At 35.0% G+C, this 16,794-nt stretch overlaps 1 protein-coding gene and 1 long non-coding RNA gene across 5 annotated transcripts in view; one reads left to right on the plus strand and one right to left on the minus strand.

Moving 5' to 3' along the window:
- The window catches only part of LOC149662123 (uncharacterized), a 421,496-nt gene that overhangs the window by 304,541 nt on the left and 100,161 nt on the right, over window positions 1–16,794 (minus strand). The window lies entirely within an intron of this gene.
- Window positions 7,951–10,209, plus strand: LOC149662134 (uncharacterized). The gene has a single exon (XM_089842265.1). It carries the CDS (start codon window positions 7,951–7,953, stop codon window positions 10,207–10,209), a length of 2,259 nt encoding a protein of 752 aa, XP_089698391.1.

The following is a 16,794-nucleotide window of genomic DNA, read 5'->3' on the forward strand; positions in this document are numbered from 1 at the left end:
CCGACCCCAAAGATTCAAGTTCAGAAGTACCCGACCACAATGATTCAAGTTCAGAAGTATCCGACCCCAAAGATACAAGTTCAGAAGTATCCGATCCCAAAGATACAAGTTCAGTTATAGTGATTACCCATTTTAGTGATTATCCCCTCGAATTACCTTTAGCAATGCTAAAATGATCAAACGCATTACGCTATCTAAACCCACATTTGAATTAACCGCCAAAACGTTCCAGTCAATCATAACATAGATGGCGATAGCTACCGAACGAGAACGAAAAGGGGAAAATCGTTATCTATTTAATTAGCACATAAATAAAAAGAAAATAAATATAAAAACCCTAAACATACAAATTCATAAGTATCCGACCCCACAGATTAAGAGGTACCCCACCCCACATCACCCCGACATTTTAGAGATGAAAATAAATAATAAAAATCTCGGGGTTTCTATCAAGTCTCTATGGCTCAATGGTAGAATCTTTGCTTACCACGCCAACGACCCGGGTTCGATTCCCGGCTGCGATCCGAAAAAAAATTTAATTAAAATTTAATCTCTTACCGAGCCCAGTTACCCCTATGGGTGGGTTGTGGTAATGTGGAGTTCCTTTTAAGCCAAAAAATAACGATAACGAAAGCGAAAACTCCGGCCACATGTACTACTACTACTACTACTACTACTACTACTACTACTACGGCTCGGGTCAAACTAAGAGCCTCATCGGATACTACGATGTGGCTAAAAATGGGGTAGAAGGGACGCCCAGCCTGCCAACCAGGGTCGGACCAATACTTTTCCGAACCTCTAAAACGCGCGAAAGTAAAAACTTTGTAAGGAAATAATTTATAATTTTACAGGGCCGGTAGGCCCTTGTGGATAAACTTGACACCTTTGCGTAATGTTAAAGGAAAATTCACAGTTTTAAGGGTTAGCGTCCCATAGAAAAAGCATTAAAAAAATATCGGTTTTTTAAGGCAATTGAGACAGGCCATACGGAAAAACTATAGCGAAGTTAGTTTTCGGAATACTTCTAAATTAACAAGCATTTTTTAAATGAGAAACTTACCTGTTTCGATTTTTAATTATCGAAGTCTCAGTATTGTACTTCAACTAATTAACAAAGTACATCAAAATAGTACTTTTGGGTCAGAAGTCAGAATAACTTTATAGCGCGCTTAAACCTATTTCGAAATCGATTGCTTGTTTTCGTTAAACTTATACCAGTTTGATTTCAAGATGAGCTCGATCGAAAAGATTTAAAAACCAAAGATAAAATTAACAATTAAGATGACCGAGTCAGGTGATCGAGAGACAAAGCCAATTGGGGTCAAATTTGGCTTAAAATTTTTTGTTATTTTAAAGTAGTGGAATATTCGATTGAATGAGGTTTTAAAAGACCGTAATGGTAACATTTCTCGCAAACAATGAACCAAGTTCGAAATGTTACAAAATTGGAATTGGTGATCGAAAAACTTGTTCGAAAAGTTCGACGAAACTAACAGAAACAAGTTAGAGAATTGCCTACTTAAATGCCACCAAGTATCGGCCTATAATTGGAGTTGTTTGTGCGTTAAAAAAGTTTAAAAAATCATACCTTTTAACATTTTCCATAGTTTCTATGAACACCCTTTTCATTTTTTCCTCTTCATAAGAATCGTCAATTGCGCAGAATGTTTTAAAGTTTATCTCTGTATGGCACGGTCTTTCTAATTCCTGAAGATTGACATGAGACTCTTTATTGACTCCTAACACCTTTGCAATGCTATTTTCCAGAGTGGCTTGGTAATACTCTGCTTGCAAAGGGCTCATACGAGTGTAAACGATAACTTCTTTTTTTGGTGGTAAATTTATGTTCACATCGGATTTGGTTCGACGGAGTAAAAATTGCCTGAGTAGAGATTGAAATCATAACGCGATGTTCACGTTCTCGCCGGGCAAGTATCGCTCCATCTCCCTCGACGGTGGCAGCCGCGTCCAACAGAGATTCAAATCTATTTCAATGAAATTTTTTAAACGTTAACGAAGACCTATCGAAAGTTTTCGGATCTTTTTAAACATTGTCCGTCATTTATCACGGGCAAAATTCCCACCAATTTGTAGAACTTACACGTGGAGATCGTCAAAAGTATTTGACAACAGTAATTCCAAAATTGACACCAAGTCGACGACATTGTTTGGAAGAGGCGTCCCACTCAAGAGAAGCCTACTCTCGCATTTGTACGTTTTAAGCGCTCTAAAAATTTTAAACGACACCCAGTTAGAACCTGAAATTTGACGAGATGAAAGGGACAAGTAATAATATTACTCGATGAATACGCGGTCTGGATCATTCAAACATGGTCCTTCACAAACTATTATAAGTCTCCATTCAACGCGACTCAGCAAACGTTTTATAATGAAGTCAAAATTCGTTATGACGACGTGACTCCCACGAATTTGTTTCATTTCAAATCTTAAATCTCGTTTACGCCCATGAAAAAAAATTGTTCTAACGCTAGGAGCGAACCTTTTACATTCGCATAACCATTTACTATGGGTCGATAATGGAGAAACGACCAAAAAGGGTCCATTTTCATTTCTTTCCACTAAACGGGCAATTAAGGCAATAGCTTGGATGGTGTTTCCAAAACCCATTTCGTCGGCTAAGATGCCACTCATTCCCATATCGTACAGCGTAAGAAGCCATTCGTATCCTTCTATTTGATATTCTCTCATTTTCCCTTGGAAACTTTCCGGTTGTTTCCCCAAGTTGGTTTGTACTTTTATCTGCGCGATTCTTTTACATAGAATTCTATAATAGATTTTACTGCGCTCCAAAAGCGTTTCCAAATAAGTATACCAAGTTTGTGGTTGCTCCATTTCTATTTCAAAGAGAGAGTAAAATAATATAAGAAATTAGTCAGTAATTAATGCTAGGTATTTACAAATAATTCAACTTTATTTACGCAATAAAATTTTAAAACTCGGAAAAACAATAAATTTTACCGAGCTCCGACGACTAGTTTCGCATCTTACAGATGCATCATCAGGTCTAAATTAAGGGGCGAGATTTTCTATCACAAATTAACAATCATCACGTGGTTCCATAAAGGTCGGGGATTTTTCTATTCCAAAGTTCAATAATATAGCTACCCGGACCGTCGTCTCGGTTTAGAGCTTGTAGTTTTTTACGTTTTTTATAAATTTCAAATGATTCGCGTACATTAAGTTTAATGTAGTTGTCAAACATCGCAATGTTTTTTATATTAATAAAATCAATTGTATGGTCAGGGTGTTTGGTGATGTGTTCTGCCAATGCTGAAGAGTAATCCTTATTATTTTTGACGTCATTTTTGTGTTCGTTAACTCTAAATTTAAATTGCGTTTGGTTTGACCTATATATGCATGGTCACAGGAACATGTTATTTGGTAGATGCCAAATTTGTTCGAGATTGGGATCGGGTCTTTCAAAGAACCTATCGAATTTTGAATTTTTCCTACTGGTTTGAATATAGGTTTTATACCGCTTTGGCTGAACACATTACCAATCAATTCAGAAGTATGTTTATAATATGGGAGTACAATCATTTGTTTAGGCTTAATTTCTCTAGGAAGTCTTGTTTTACTGTAAATCTTGTTACGGATGGATATCCGGTCGATGCTTCTAATTAAGGTGTCTTCGTTGAAACCTCGATCTTTTGCAATGGCTTTTATCATGCGGATTTCTTTATTGAGACATTCTTGGTCAGAGCAAATCAATGTCGCTCTATTGATGTAGGAATGAAACGCTGTAAGTTTTTGGGACAGAGGATGGTTGGAATCCTTGTGGGGGGGCATTGCAACGGAGAATGGTTTTCTGAAGACAGAGGTGCTAATTACGTTGTCAGATTTATTAATTAGTATGTCAAGGAAGGGTAATTCGTTGTTATGTTCCTTTTCCACCGTGAATTGGATACACTGATCAATGTTGTTCAGATAATTTAGGAATTTTTCGATGTCTGACGTTTGATGTTGCCAAATTGCTAGGATGTCATCGACATAGCGTTTCCAGAAGTTGATTTTAAATGGGGAATTGAGTAACGCAATTTTTTCCAATTTGTTGATGTAAATGTCACAAAGGAGAGGTGATAGCGGACTCCCCATCGCTAAGCCTATCCTTTGGGAATATATTTTTGAATTCGCCATGAAGAACGGGTTGACGATGCAAATCACAACTAATGTGATTAGATCTGTCTTCTCGATTATATGAACTTGTTCCATGGTTAATCTTTCTCGGAGTGCTGTAATTGCACCTTCAATAGGCACACTGGTAAACATTGCAACTACATCAAAGGACACCAACGTATCCTTAGGTTTAATTTCAATTTTGTTCAATTCACTTAACAGTTCATTAGCATTTTTAAGAGTATGGTCATGTTTATCAGTTAAAAAAGTGAGTTTTTTAGTTAAGAATTTCGCAATAGAGCGACATTGATTTGCTCTGACCAAGAATGTCTCAATAAAGAAATCCGCATGATAAAAGCCATTGCAAAAGATCGAGGTTTCAACGAAGACACCTTAATTAGAAGCATCGACCGGATATCCATCCGTAACAAGATTTACAGTAAAACAAGACTTCCTAGAGAAATTAAGCCTAAACAAATGATTGTACTCCCATATTATAAACATACTTCTGAATTGATTGGTAATGTGTTCAGCCAAAGCGGTATAAAACCTATATTCAAACCAGTAGGAAAAATTCAAAATTCGATAGGTTCTTTGAAAGACCCGATCCCAATCTCGAACAAATTTGGCATCTACCAAATAACATGTTCCTGTGACCATGCATATATAGGTCAAACCAAACGCAATTTAAAATTTAGAGTTAACGAACACAAAAATGACGTCAAAAATAATAAGGATTACTCTTCAGCATTGGCAGAACACATCACCAAACACCCTGACCATACAATTGATTTTATTAATATAAAAAACATTGCGATGTTTGACAACTACATTAAACTTAATGTACGCGAATCATTTGAAATTTATAAAAAACGTAAAAAACTACAAGCTCTAAACCGAGACGACGGTCCGGGTAGCTATATTATTGAACTTTGGAATAGAAAAATCCCCGACCTTTATGGAACCACGTGATGATTGTTAATTTGTGATAGAAAATCTCGCCCCTTAATTTAGACCTGATGATGCATCTGTAAGATGCGAAACTAGTCGTCGGAGCTCGGTAAAATTTATTGTTTTTCCGAGTTTTAAAATTTTATTGCGTAAATAAAGTTGAATTATTTGTAAATACCTAGTATTGTATACGCAAGTAGTCCGGTAATTAATTTTTATTAATTATAATGTATCATCCTCAAACGGGAAACGTGACTAAAAAATTTTGGAAGCTAAGATTGAAACTCGCAAAGGAACTCTCTCAACTGAACTTCCTAGTAAAGTGTAAAAGAAATTCTATCATTCCAAAGTTCATATCAGTGAAGTGTAACCAAAAGGATTTTAGAAGTAAACGTTATATCAAGTATACTAGAACAAAAATACTCATCAGCATAATCCAACGCAAACGTCGGGACATAGCAGTATTAGAAAGTGAGACGTACAAATTTCACCTACAATACAATCCGAATTTAAACGCCGTAAGTGACAATAATTTTTCAAAACTTTGGGAATCAAACGAACGATGGGAAAAATTAGCTACTAATAATCTACATATCATTAGCAATTTAAATTTAAAATTTAACAAACTGTTAGCTGAGAAACCAAAACCAAACGTAACTTCTAATGACTTATTGTCTCCTGAACAATTAAAACTCTTAACCAATCCAAAAATCATCAATAAATCAAGTTTACAAATCGATCCAACACAGATGAAAGTGTTGGAAAAGGGATTGAATTTCGCTATTTCAAACAAAGGCCTAAACAGAGAGGAACTAATAACCGATATTGAAGTGGGCATTAATCAAATAACTGACTTATCTTTAAAAACTAAATTACGTAGTGCATGTATTGACATCCTGAACAAACCAGTTAAACCTATAAGAAACATAAAAAGGAGCGAATACATAGCCTTAACTGAGTTGAAACGTAATAAAAATCTGGTGATCACAAGAGCAGACAAGGGCGGATGCATTGTCTTACTTGATAAAATGGACTATGTTAAAGGAGTCAATGATTTACTAGCTGATACTTTAACCTATAAAGAACTAAAACGCGACCCCCTGTTCACCTTTCAAGACAAAGTTAAAAGAACAGTGAAAGCCTGTATCTCCCTTGAGGAAAAAACCAAGAAACAATTAATCGCCACGCATTTCACAACCCCTAGGATGTACGCACTTCCAAAAATTCATAAGCCGACCTTGAAATTCAGACCGATCGTGGACAGTATTAATTCCCCTACTCACAAAATTGCGAAATTCTTAACTAAAAAACTCACTTTTTTAACTGATAAACATGACCATACTCTTAAAAATGCTAATGAACTGTTAAGTGAATTGAACAAAATTGAAATTAAACCTAAGGATACGTTGGTGTCCTTTGATGTAGTTGCAATGTTTACCAGTGTGCCTATTGAAGGTGCAATTACAGCACTCCGAGAAAGATTAACCATGGAACAAGTTCATATAATCGAGAAGACAGATCTAATCACATTAGTTGAGATTTGCATCGTCAACCCGTTCTTCATGGCGAATTCAAAAATATATTCCCAAAGGATAGGCTTAGCGATGGGGAGTCCGCTATCACCTCTCCTTTGTGACATTTACATCAACAAATTGGAAAAAATTGCGTTACTCAATTCCCCATTTAAAATCAACTTCTGGAAACGCTATGTCGATGACATCCTAGCAATTTGGCAACATCAAACGTCAGACATCGAAAAATTCCTAAATTATCTGAACAACATTGATCAGTGTATCCAATTCACGGTGGAAAAGGAACATAGCAACGAATTACCCTTCCTTGACATACTAATTAATAAATCTGACAACGTAATTAGCACCTCTGTCTTCAGAAAACCATTCTCCGTTGCAATGCCCCCCCACAAGGATTCCAACCATCCTCTGTCCCAAAAACTTACAGCGTTTCATTCCTACATCAATAGAGCGACATTGATTTGCTCTGACCAAGAATGTCTCAATAAAGAAATCCGCATGATAAAAGCCATTGCAAAAGATCGAGGTTTCAACGAAGACACCTTAATTAGAAGCATCGACCGGATATCCATCCGTAACAAGATTTACAGTAAAACAAGACTTCCTAGAGAAATTAAGCCTAAACAAATGATTGTACTCCCATATTATAAACATACTTCTGAATTGATTGGTAATGTGTTCAGCCAAAGCGGTATAAAACCTATATTCAAACCAGTAGGAAAAATTCAAAATTCGATAGGTTCTTTGAAAGACCCGATCCCAATCTCGAACAAATTTGGCATCTACCAAATAACATGTTCCTGTGACCATGCATATATAGGTCAAACCAAACGCAATTTAAATTTAGAGTTAACGAACACAAAAATGACGTCAAAAATAATAAGGATTACTCTTCAGCATTGGCAGAACACATCACCAAACACCCTGACCATACAATTGATTTTATTAATATAAAAAACATTGCGATGTTTGACAACTACATTAAACTTAATGTACGCGAATCATTTGAAATTTATAAAAAACGTAAAAAACTACAAGCTCTAAACCGAGACGACGGTCCGGGTAGCTATATTATTGAACTTTGGAATAGAAAAATCCCCGACCTTTATGGAACCACGTGATGATTGTTAATTTGTGATAGAAAATCTCGCCCCTTAATTTAGACCTGATGATGCATCTGTAAGATGCGAAACTAGTCGTCGGAGCTCGGTAAAATTTATTGTTTTTCCGAGTTTTAAAATTTTATTGCGTAAATAAAGTTGAATTATTTGTAAATACCTAGTATTGTATACGCAAGTAGTCCGGTAATTAATTTTTATTAATTATAATGTATCATCCTCAAACGGGAAACGTGACTAAAAAATTTTGGAAGCTAAGATTGAAACTCGCAAAGGAACTCTCTCAACTGAACTTCCTAGTAAAGTGTAAAAGAAATTCTATCATTCCAAAGTTCATATCAGTGAAGTGTAACCAAAAGGATTTTAGAAGTAAACGTTATATCAAGTATACTAGAACAAAAATACTCATCAGCATAATCCAACGCAAACGTCGGGACATAGCAGTATTAGAAAGTGAGACGTACAAATTTCACCTACAATACAATCCGAATTTAAACGCCGTAAGTGACAATAATTTTTCAAAACTTTGGGAATCAAACGAACGATGGGAAAAATTAGCTACTAATAATCTACATATCATTAGCAATTTAAATTTAAAATTTAACAAACTGTTAGCTGAGAAACCAAAACCAAACGTAACTTCTAATGACTTATTGTCTCCTGAACAATTAAAACTCTTAACCAATCCAAAAATCATCAATAAATCAAGTTTACAAATCGATCCAACACAGATGAAAGTGTTGGAAAAGGGATTGAATTTCGCTATTTCAAACAAAGGCCTAAACAGAGAGGAACTAATAACCGATATTGAAGTGGGCATTAATCAAATAACTGACTTATCTTTAAAAACTAAATTACGTAGTGCATGTATTGACATCCTGAACAAACCAGTTAAACCTATAAGAAACATAAAAAGGAGCGAATACATAGCCTTAACTGAGTTGAAACGTAATAAAAATCTGGTGATCACAAGAGCAGACAAGGGCGGATGCATTGTCTTACTTGATAAAATGGACTATGTTAAAGGAGTCAATGATTTACTAGCTGATACTTTAACCTATAAAGAACTAAAACGCGACCCCCTGTTCACCTTTCAAGACAAAGTTAAAAGAACAGTGAAAGCCTGTATCTCCCTTGAGGAAAAAACCAAGAAACAATTAATCGCCACGCATTTCACAACCCCTAGGATGTACGCACTTCCAAAAATTCATAAGCCGACCTTGAAATTCAGACCGATCGTGGACAGTATTAATTCCCCTACTCACAAAATTGCGAAATTCTTAACTAAAAAACTCACTTTTTTAACTGATAAACATGACCATACTCTTAAAAATGCTAATGAACTGTTAAGTGAATTGAACAAAATTGAAATTAAACCTAAGGATACGTTGGTGTCCTTTGATGTAGTTGCAATGTTTACCAGTGTGCCTATTGAAGGTGCAATTACAGCACTCCGAGAAAGATTAACCATGGAACAAGTTCATATAATCGAGAAGACAGATCTAATCACATTAGTTGAGATTTGCATCGTCAACCCGTTCTTCATGGCGAATTCAAAAATATATTCCCAAAGGATAGGCTTAGCGATGGGGAGTCCGCTATCACCTCTCCTTTGTGACATTTACATCAACAAATTGGAAAAAATTGCGTTACTCAATTCCCCATTTAAAATCAACTTCTGGAAACGCTATGTCGATGACATCCTAGCAATTTGGCAACATCAAACGTCAGACATCGAAACATTCCTAAATTATCTGAACAACATTGATCAGTGTATCCAATTCACGGTGGAAAAGGAACATAACAACGAATTACCCTTCCTTGACATACTAATTAATAAATCTGACAACGTAATTAGCACCTCTGTCTTCAGAAAACCATTCTCCGTTGCAATGCCCCCCCACAAGGATTCCAACCATCCTCTGTCCCAAAAACTTACAGCGTTTCATTCCTACATCAATAGAGCGACATTGATTTGCTCTGACCAAGAATGTCTCAATAAAGAAATCCGCATGATAAAAGCCATTGCAAAAGATCGAGGTTTCAACGAAGACACCTTAATTAGAAGCATCGACCGGATATCCATCCGTAACAAGATTTACAGTAAAACAAGACTTCCTAGAGAAATTAAGCCTAAACAAATGATTGTACTCCCATATTATAAACATACTTCTGAATTGATTGGTAATGTGTTCAGCCAAAGCGGTATAAAACCTATATTCAAACCAGTAGGAAAAATTCAAAATTCGATAGGTTCTTTGAAAGACCCGATCCCAATCTCGAACAAATTTGGCATCTACCAAATAACATGTTCCTGTGACCATGCATATATAGGTCAAACCAAACGCAATTTAAATTTAGAGTTAACGAACACAAAAATGACGTCAAAAATAATAAGGATTACTCTTCAGCATTGGCAGAACACATCACCAAACACCCTGACCATACAATTGATTTTATTAATATAAAAAACATTGCGATGTTTGACAACTACATTAAACTTAATGTACGCGAATCATTTGAAATTTATAAAAAACGTAAAAAACTACAAGCTCTAAACCGAGACGACGGTCCGGGTAGCTATATTATTGAACTTTGGAATAGAAAAATCCCCGACCTTTATGGAACCACGTGATTATTGTTAATTTGTGATAGAAAATCTCGCCCCTTAATTTAGACCTGATGATGCATCTGTAAGATGCGAAACTAGTCGTCGGAGCTCGGTAAAATTTATTGTTTTTCCGAGTTTTAAAATTTTATTGCGTAAATAAAGTTGAATTATTTGTAAATACCTAGTATTGTATACGCAAGTAGTCCGGTAATTAATTTTTATTAATTATAAAGTAATTAATGATTCTAGTTTATCGGGTTCTTTTTTTTAACTGAAAATAAGCCGATAACGGTGTTCAGCGCCCACAAATAATGTACCTTTCGCCTCGAATTCTCATCCCGAGCTAGTAGCCTAGTGATGACAAAGAGAGAGAGATGAGCAACACAGACACACGTGACAAGCGTCGCTCCACGCGTTGCCTACGAGAAAATTGAGAAATTCCCGCCGAAATGCCGATGCACTCCCATTGGCTAGATTCGAAATGGAAGAACCTTCCACTCGGTCTCGATCACGCCCGTCACTATGCCCGTCACGTCCGACTCACGTGGCGACGTCATTTTCGCAGGCGCGTTGCTCGGAGTCGGAAAGCCTTGGACCCTTGGCGTTGCAGTTTCTATAACATTAAACAAAGTTACGAGAGAACTAACGTTAAATAATTTAATTATTAGTTTAGTCGATCATGACTTGACACCCTTCCGTAATGTTAAAGGAAAATTCACAGTTTTTAGGGTTAGTGTCCCATAGAAAAAGCATTAAAAATTTTTCGGTTTTTTAAGGCAATTGAGACAGGCCATACGGAAAAACTATAGCGAAGTTAGTTTTCGGAATACTTCTAAATTAACAAGCATTTTTTAAATGAGAAACTTACATGTTTCGAGTTTTTAATTATCGAAGTCTAAGTATTGTACTTTAACTAATTAACAAAGTACATCAAAAAAGTACTTTTGCGTCAGAAGTCAGCCTAACCTTATAGCGCGCTTAAACCTATTTCTTCATTTCGTTCTCGTTGACAACTAGAAGCGCCTAGGTTTGTGGGTGCCAACAAGTTACGTTGACATATTGCAAATTTTGGCTTTCTTGCTGATTTTCCTAATTTCTTTGCAGTAGACGCTAACAAATTACTATGGTATTTCATCCGAGCTTGAGCACCTTTATATGTATTTTCTAATTAACTGTAGCACCCGTAATAAGAAATACGTCGTTATCAGGTCGAATTTTCGTCTAGAAAAGTAATTCAGGTAAATAACTACAGTTAATAGAGGTTTTTATATCATTTAAAGTAAGCTTTTCGACGTTCTTTACGGCCAAGGCTTAAGTTGTATTTTAGTTTGTCTATGTAATATAGTGTTTATAGTGTCTTTCCTTTTAAAGATTATAAGAAAGCTAATTTCCAGCTCTGTTTTGGAATTACAAAATACGTAGTCTGCATCGATTCATGCTACAAATCCCAACCCCAGGGCCTAGGTTTTACGTTACTTAATACTGTACTCATGACAGTTTGTTGGCGCGTCTAGTTTTAAGTAAAAAATGGCATATCTATCCAAATCATTATGGTTTAGAAATCAAGGGTAGTGTTTTCACCCTGTGAAGAATTCAACTTCAAAATATTACAGGAAAGATGACAAAATTTTCAATGTGTTTTCCCTACGGCAGTTAAAAGAGTGGTGTTTACGTTAGCGCAGTTAATTCAACATTCTCATTTGAGGACAGGTATAAACGGTTTCATTATTTGTTAAACTCAGGTGTGTGGTATAATTCCTGAAACTAAACCAATGTAGAGGACCAGATTATTCGTTAAAACAATTTTGATCCTATTGAATCAGTCATACTGTGATGTTACGTTATCATTTTATAAACTATTTGTTACCAACAGTGGATTGTTTAATTCATAAGTATCAGTTGTGCTGGTTAATCCAGGAGGACAGTGTCGTTATATAAATTAATTAGTCAAATAATTGTCATGTTTACATCACAGATAGTCTCAATGTAACCACGTTAGAATTTAACGGAGGGTTGCGTTGTTTGCTATTTCCACAGTCCACATTGCCGTTTGTTTATTGGTTTAAATTGCTATGAATTGTATAGGTATTTGATTTAATTACTGGTATTCAAGCTAAACTATAGAATAACATCATTCATTAACATATTGTATAGATAATCTTTACCACAAACCTAGCACAGGATATGATAAAAATTGAACGCAATGTGTTGGAAATAATAAAAAAACTCCTCTCAACATTAGAGTTAAGGTGAATTATTTATTAAAAGTCATTTTATAAGCTTAATGAGCACTGACCAGTTAATTTCAACGCTATTAAGTGTAATTAACGTGAAATTAAACCAAAATATACATTTTTTTGGATGAAAACTCAGATAACTGTTAAATGATGTTCTTGATTAAGATTGTATCTACCCAAGCCGTTGGTAAAGCCCCATGTTTTCTCTTTCACACATAAGCTCATTTAAATTATCTCCAAAGTAGAGAGCTGCAAAATGAAAATATTAACCTCCAACTCCTTCCAACTCCAAGGCGATACACAACAATGACTCCAATTCCTCCCAATGCCATAATCAAAAGTTTCAACTCCGCAGAACTCCGCCAAGCGAAATGTAAAACTCCTCCCAACTCCTTCCATGAAAATTAAAATTTCTTAAACTCCTCCCAACTCCTTCCATGAAAAATAAAATTTCTTAAACACCTCCCAATTCCTTCCATGGAAATTAAAATTTCTTAAACTCCTCCCAACTCCTTCTAACTTCGTCCATTAAAACCTTTCTAGTTTCTAGTCTTTGGAAGATTTCTTTACTCTTTAGAATTGGAAAAATAGAAAGTTCAAGTAAAACGTGTAGCTCATTAGTTTTCTTTCAAACTTGGCCTGAGATTGATATCACGAGTGCTTATAAATTATGATTTTCAAATAAGGAATAATATTTACTCATAAAATTCTTCTAGACATTAAAACTTAAGATTTGGGGAAAAGGCGCTACGCGTTGTCACTGAGTCATATTTTACGCTTAGTTTCTTAAATTAGCTACTTAATTAAAATCGGACTGATTCGCTTCGCAAATGCTATTTTAAAGGACAAGTCCACAAACTTCACGAATCAAGAAATACTAACACTAGAGTTCATTCTGTTATTAGTTGTGCCTGCCAATATGCCTACTGCCTTACTTTAATATGCCTCAAAGCTAGAAAGGAGACTCTTGTCAATGGGGTTAAGAGAAAAGGAAAGCGCCCGCGGCCCCATTGTGTGAGAGACTCACTGAGGGGGCGTGTCACGTGGGGTTAAGGGTGAAAAAAGAATTTCGTACGAAGCTTCAAAAGACAAACAACGCTAAAGTCCGCTTTTAAATTGGAGCCCTACCACTTAGCAGACTTAAGTTTTCCAACTCCGTAGATTTCCATGTTTTAAGATTATTTTCCATTGCCTCCCAACTCCGCAATTATAAATATCACTATTCCCAGTGCCTCCCAACTCCGCACACGAAAACTTCCAATGCCACCCAACTCCAATTTTATCTCAGAAAAACATTTCCAACTCCTGGAGTTCCCATCGCTTAAACGCGGAACCCAGCGGGTTTCGGAGTTCTTCCACGGAGTTGCAGCTCTCTACTCCAAAGTACCTTAATAGGCGCAAAAATCAAAACTTTAGCGTAAAATGAGAATCGAAAACTCCACTAATAATTGCAATTAAGGTGAAGTAGACATTTAAACTCATTTTATAACCTAAATGTACACTGCCAAAACACAGTCCTACGTTAATTTTAACTCAATTAAATATAATTAACGTGAAATTAAACCAAAATATACATTTTTTGGATAAAGGCTCAAATAACTTTTAAATAAACTCTTTAATTTTGATTATAACTACCCAAGCCATTGGTAAAGCCCAATATTTTCTATTTCACACTTAAATTAATTTAAACTATCTTTAAATACATTAATTGCCACCAAATTCAAAAATTTTGGGTTAAAAAGTGAATATGTGGAAAAAATGTTAAACTGCACTAAACATTGCAATTAGGGTAAAAAATTCAAATAAATTTTAAGCTTAATCCACTCTCACGAACCACGCTCAAATTAAGATTAAAACATAACAAGTTTTTCGTACAGCCACATACGTTTCCTATTTCACTTTCAAATTAATTTAAATGATCGTTAAAATACATCAAATTTACATCAAACATTTAAATTTTAGGGTAATTGCAATTAAAGTTAACATTTTATTATAAATTAAATCCACACTAGATAAACAAGATAAGCCGTTAAATTAAACTTAATCATGTTAGCACCGTTAAGAATTGCACGCGATTATTTTTAAATTGTATAATCTCGTGCCGCTTGATTTGACTCGAGGGAGTTCTTAAAAATGTTTTGACCCTAACGGTCGTTATTTTCAAAAAAAGCGGTAATAACAAGATGGCCCCGACCAGATTAGAGCGCCATCGTTTGTAAGGCTCCATCTATCGAGAACATTCTGTTTTTTGGAATAAGTAATAGTTACCCTTAATCCCCATCCATTTTAAATCATCAATAAATCCCTATCACATTTGAAAGCATCAATGAAAATAACCAATGAAAGAAAATCTTCATTAGTTGCTTTTAACAGTGCTAAAATGATTGCTCGGAACAACTAAATAACCCCTATTCCCAATCCCTTTTAAAATCGGCATTGACTTTTTAGTGAGTAGCCTCTCGACGCGCTACAATTAACGTTTCTAAAATAATTACACATAAGTAACCCTTAAACAAATTCCCTTTTAAAATCACAAATAAAAATCCTTAATGAGTGAAAATGACCGTTAGTGAATTGCTCCTCGACGCGTTGTCTTTAACAGTGCTAAGATGATTACCCGTAACCTCTAAGTGTACCATAATCCCAATTCCGTTTAAAATCGACGAGTGAGTAGCGCCTCGATGATTAACCGTAATCCAGACATAACCCCTAATTTAGAAAATTAAAGAAATTTACGGAGATAAACCACGTGTAATTAGAGTTAAATAATAATTTATTTAAAACATCCAAATTAAAAATGAGACGTTTCGAGCCGCGGCTCGTCGTTCAGTCTGGTGAACCATAGTGAGTTTCACATTAATAAGCTATACACTAAAAAACTAAAAAACAATATATCTAAAAAAGGGGGGGGGGGAGTATAACATTTTATCCCTAGGAGATTATTTACATCTAGAGGGTGCCAGGTTGGCGCGGGATTTTATTTATTTTAATTTTTATATTTTAATAGGTTATTAATGTTCCAATTATTTTTTAAGGAGATTCCGGCTTCTAAATTAAAGTTGTTATGTTTAAATTTTTTTATAAATATGCTTTCAGTAATTTTACGTTTAAAATAATCCTTTTCTTTAGCCAAAATAGAGATATTATCCCAATTAATCTGGTGTGAAGTATTAAATTTTAGATGAACAAATATGGCATTTGTTTCTTTTTTGTTTTTGACATCTCTTTTATGTTCCTTGACTCTATCAAGTAGTTTTCTTTCTGTCTCCCCGATGTAAACCTTATTACAGGTTTTACATTCAATTTTATAAATTATGCCCGAAGTATTTAAAATATCAACTTTATCTCTATCAGATTCCGATTCCCATTTAACTAAGGCACTCCTTAAATCCTTAGCTTTTTTGTTAATAATTTTAATATTAAAAGGTCTTAACTTCCTCTGAAGGGTTTCATTAAATCCCTTGTAATAAGGTAAGAAAAGCCATTTTTCAGATTCCTTATTTTTTTTGGCTGTTGTAGTACTATTGGTAATAGAATTGTTTTGTTTAAGGAATTTATTTAAAATAGGTTTAGGGTATTGGCTATTTAACAATTGGTTCCGAATTTTAACAAGGTCTTTGGATGGCTGATTAGAGATTTTATTGATTCTATAACTAAGGCTTTTAACTAGGCCATTTTTGATATGATGTGCATGATATGAATTATAATTAAGAAATTTATTAGAGTGGGTTGGTTTCTGGTAGAGGGAGTGGTCTGGTCTCCTAGAATTATTGGACCTATCAACCAAGACATCAAGGAAAGGTAATTTATCCTGTTTTTCTATTTCAACAGTAAATTTGATTTTATGATGTCTAGAGTTTATACGTTCCAAGAAGTCCATGAGGTCAGTTTTATTACCCGTCCATTTTGAAAAAATGTCATCTACATAGCGCCACCAAATATCAGGGAAATCCGGTTCACAAGCAAGGAAATTCTTCTCGAAATAGATCATAAAGATATTAGCTAATACAGGGGAAATATTAGACCCCATCGGGAGGCCATCTGTTTGTTTGTATTTGATACCATTAAATTCAAAATCGTTGTTACGTAAACAAATTTCTGTGGCAGTTAAGACACTATTAAGGTTTAGAGGGGTTACAGTTTTTAAAATATCTAGGTTATCTTCTAATAAGTTTTTAACAATTATAAGAGTTTCATTAACTGGA

The sequence above is a fragment of the Phalangium opilio genome, unplaced genomic scaffold (assembly GCF_054372755.1).
Source record: "Phalangium opilio isolate 3A_F unplaced genomic scaffold, DU_Popi_V2 ptg000063l_1, whole genome shotgun sequence".
In the NCBI taxonomy this organism is placed as follows: domain Eukaryota; kingdom Metazoa; phylum Arthropoda; class Arachnida; order Opiliones; family Phalangiidae; genus Phalangium; species Phalangium opilio.

What these genes read in the sequence shown, in the direction of transcription:
- LOC149662134 (XM_089842265.1), top strand. Translation starts at nt 7,951, where the DNA reads ATGTATCATCCTCAAACGGGAAACGTGACTAAAAAATTTTGGAAGCTA.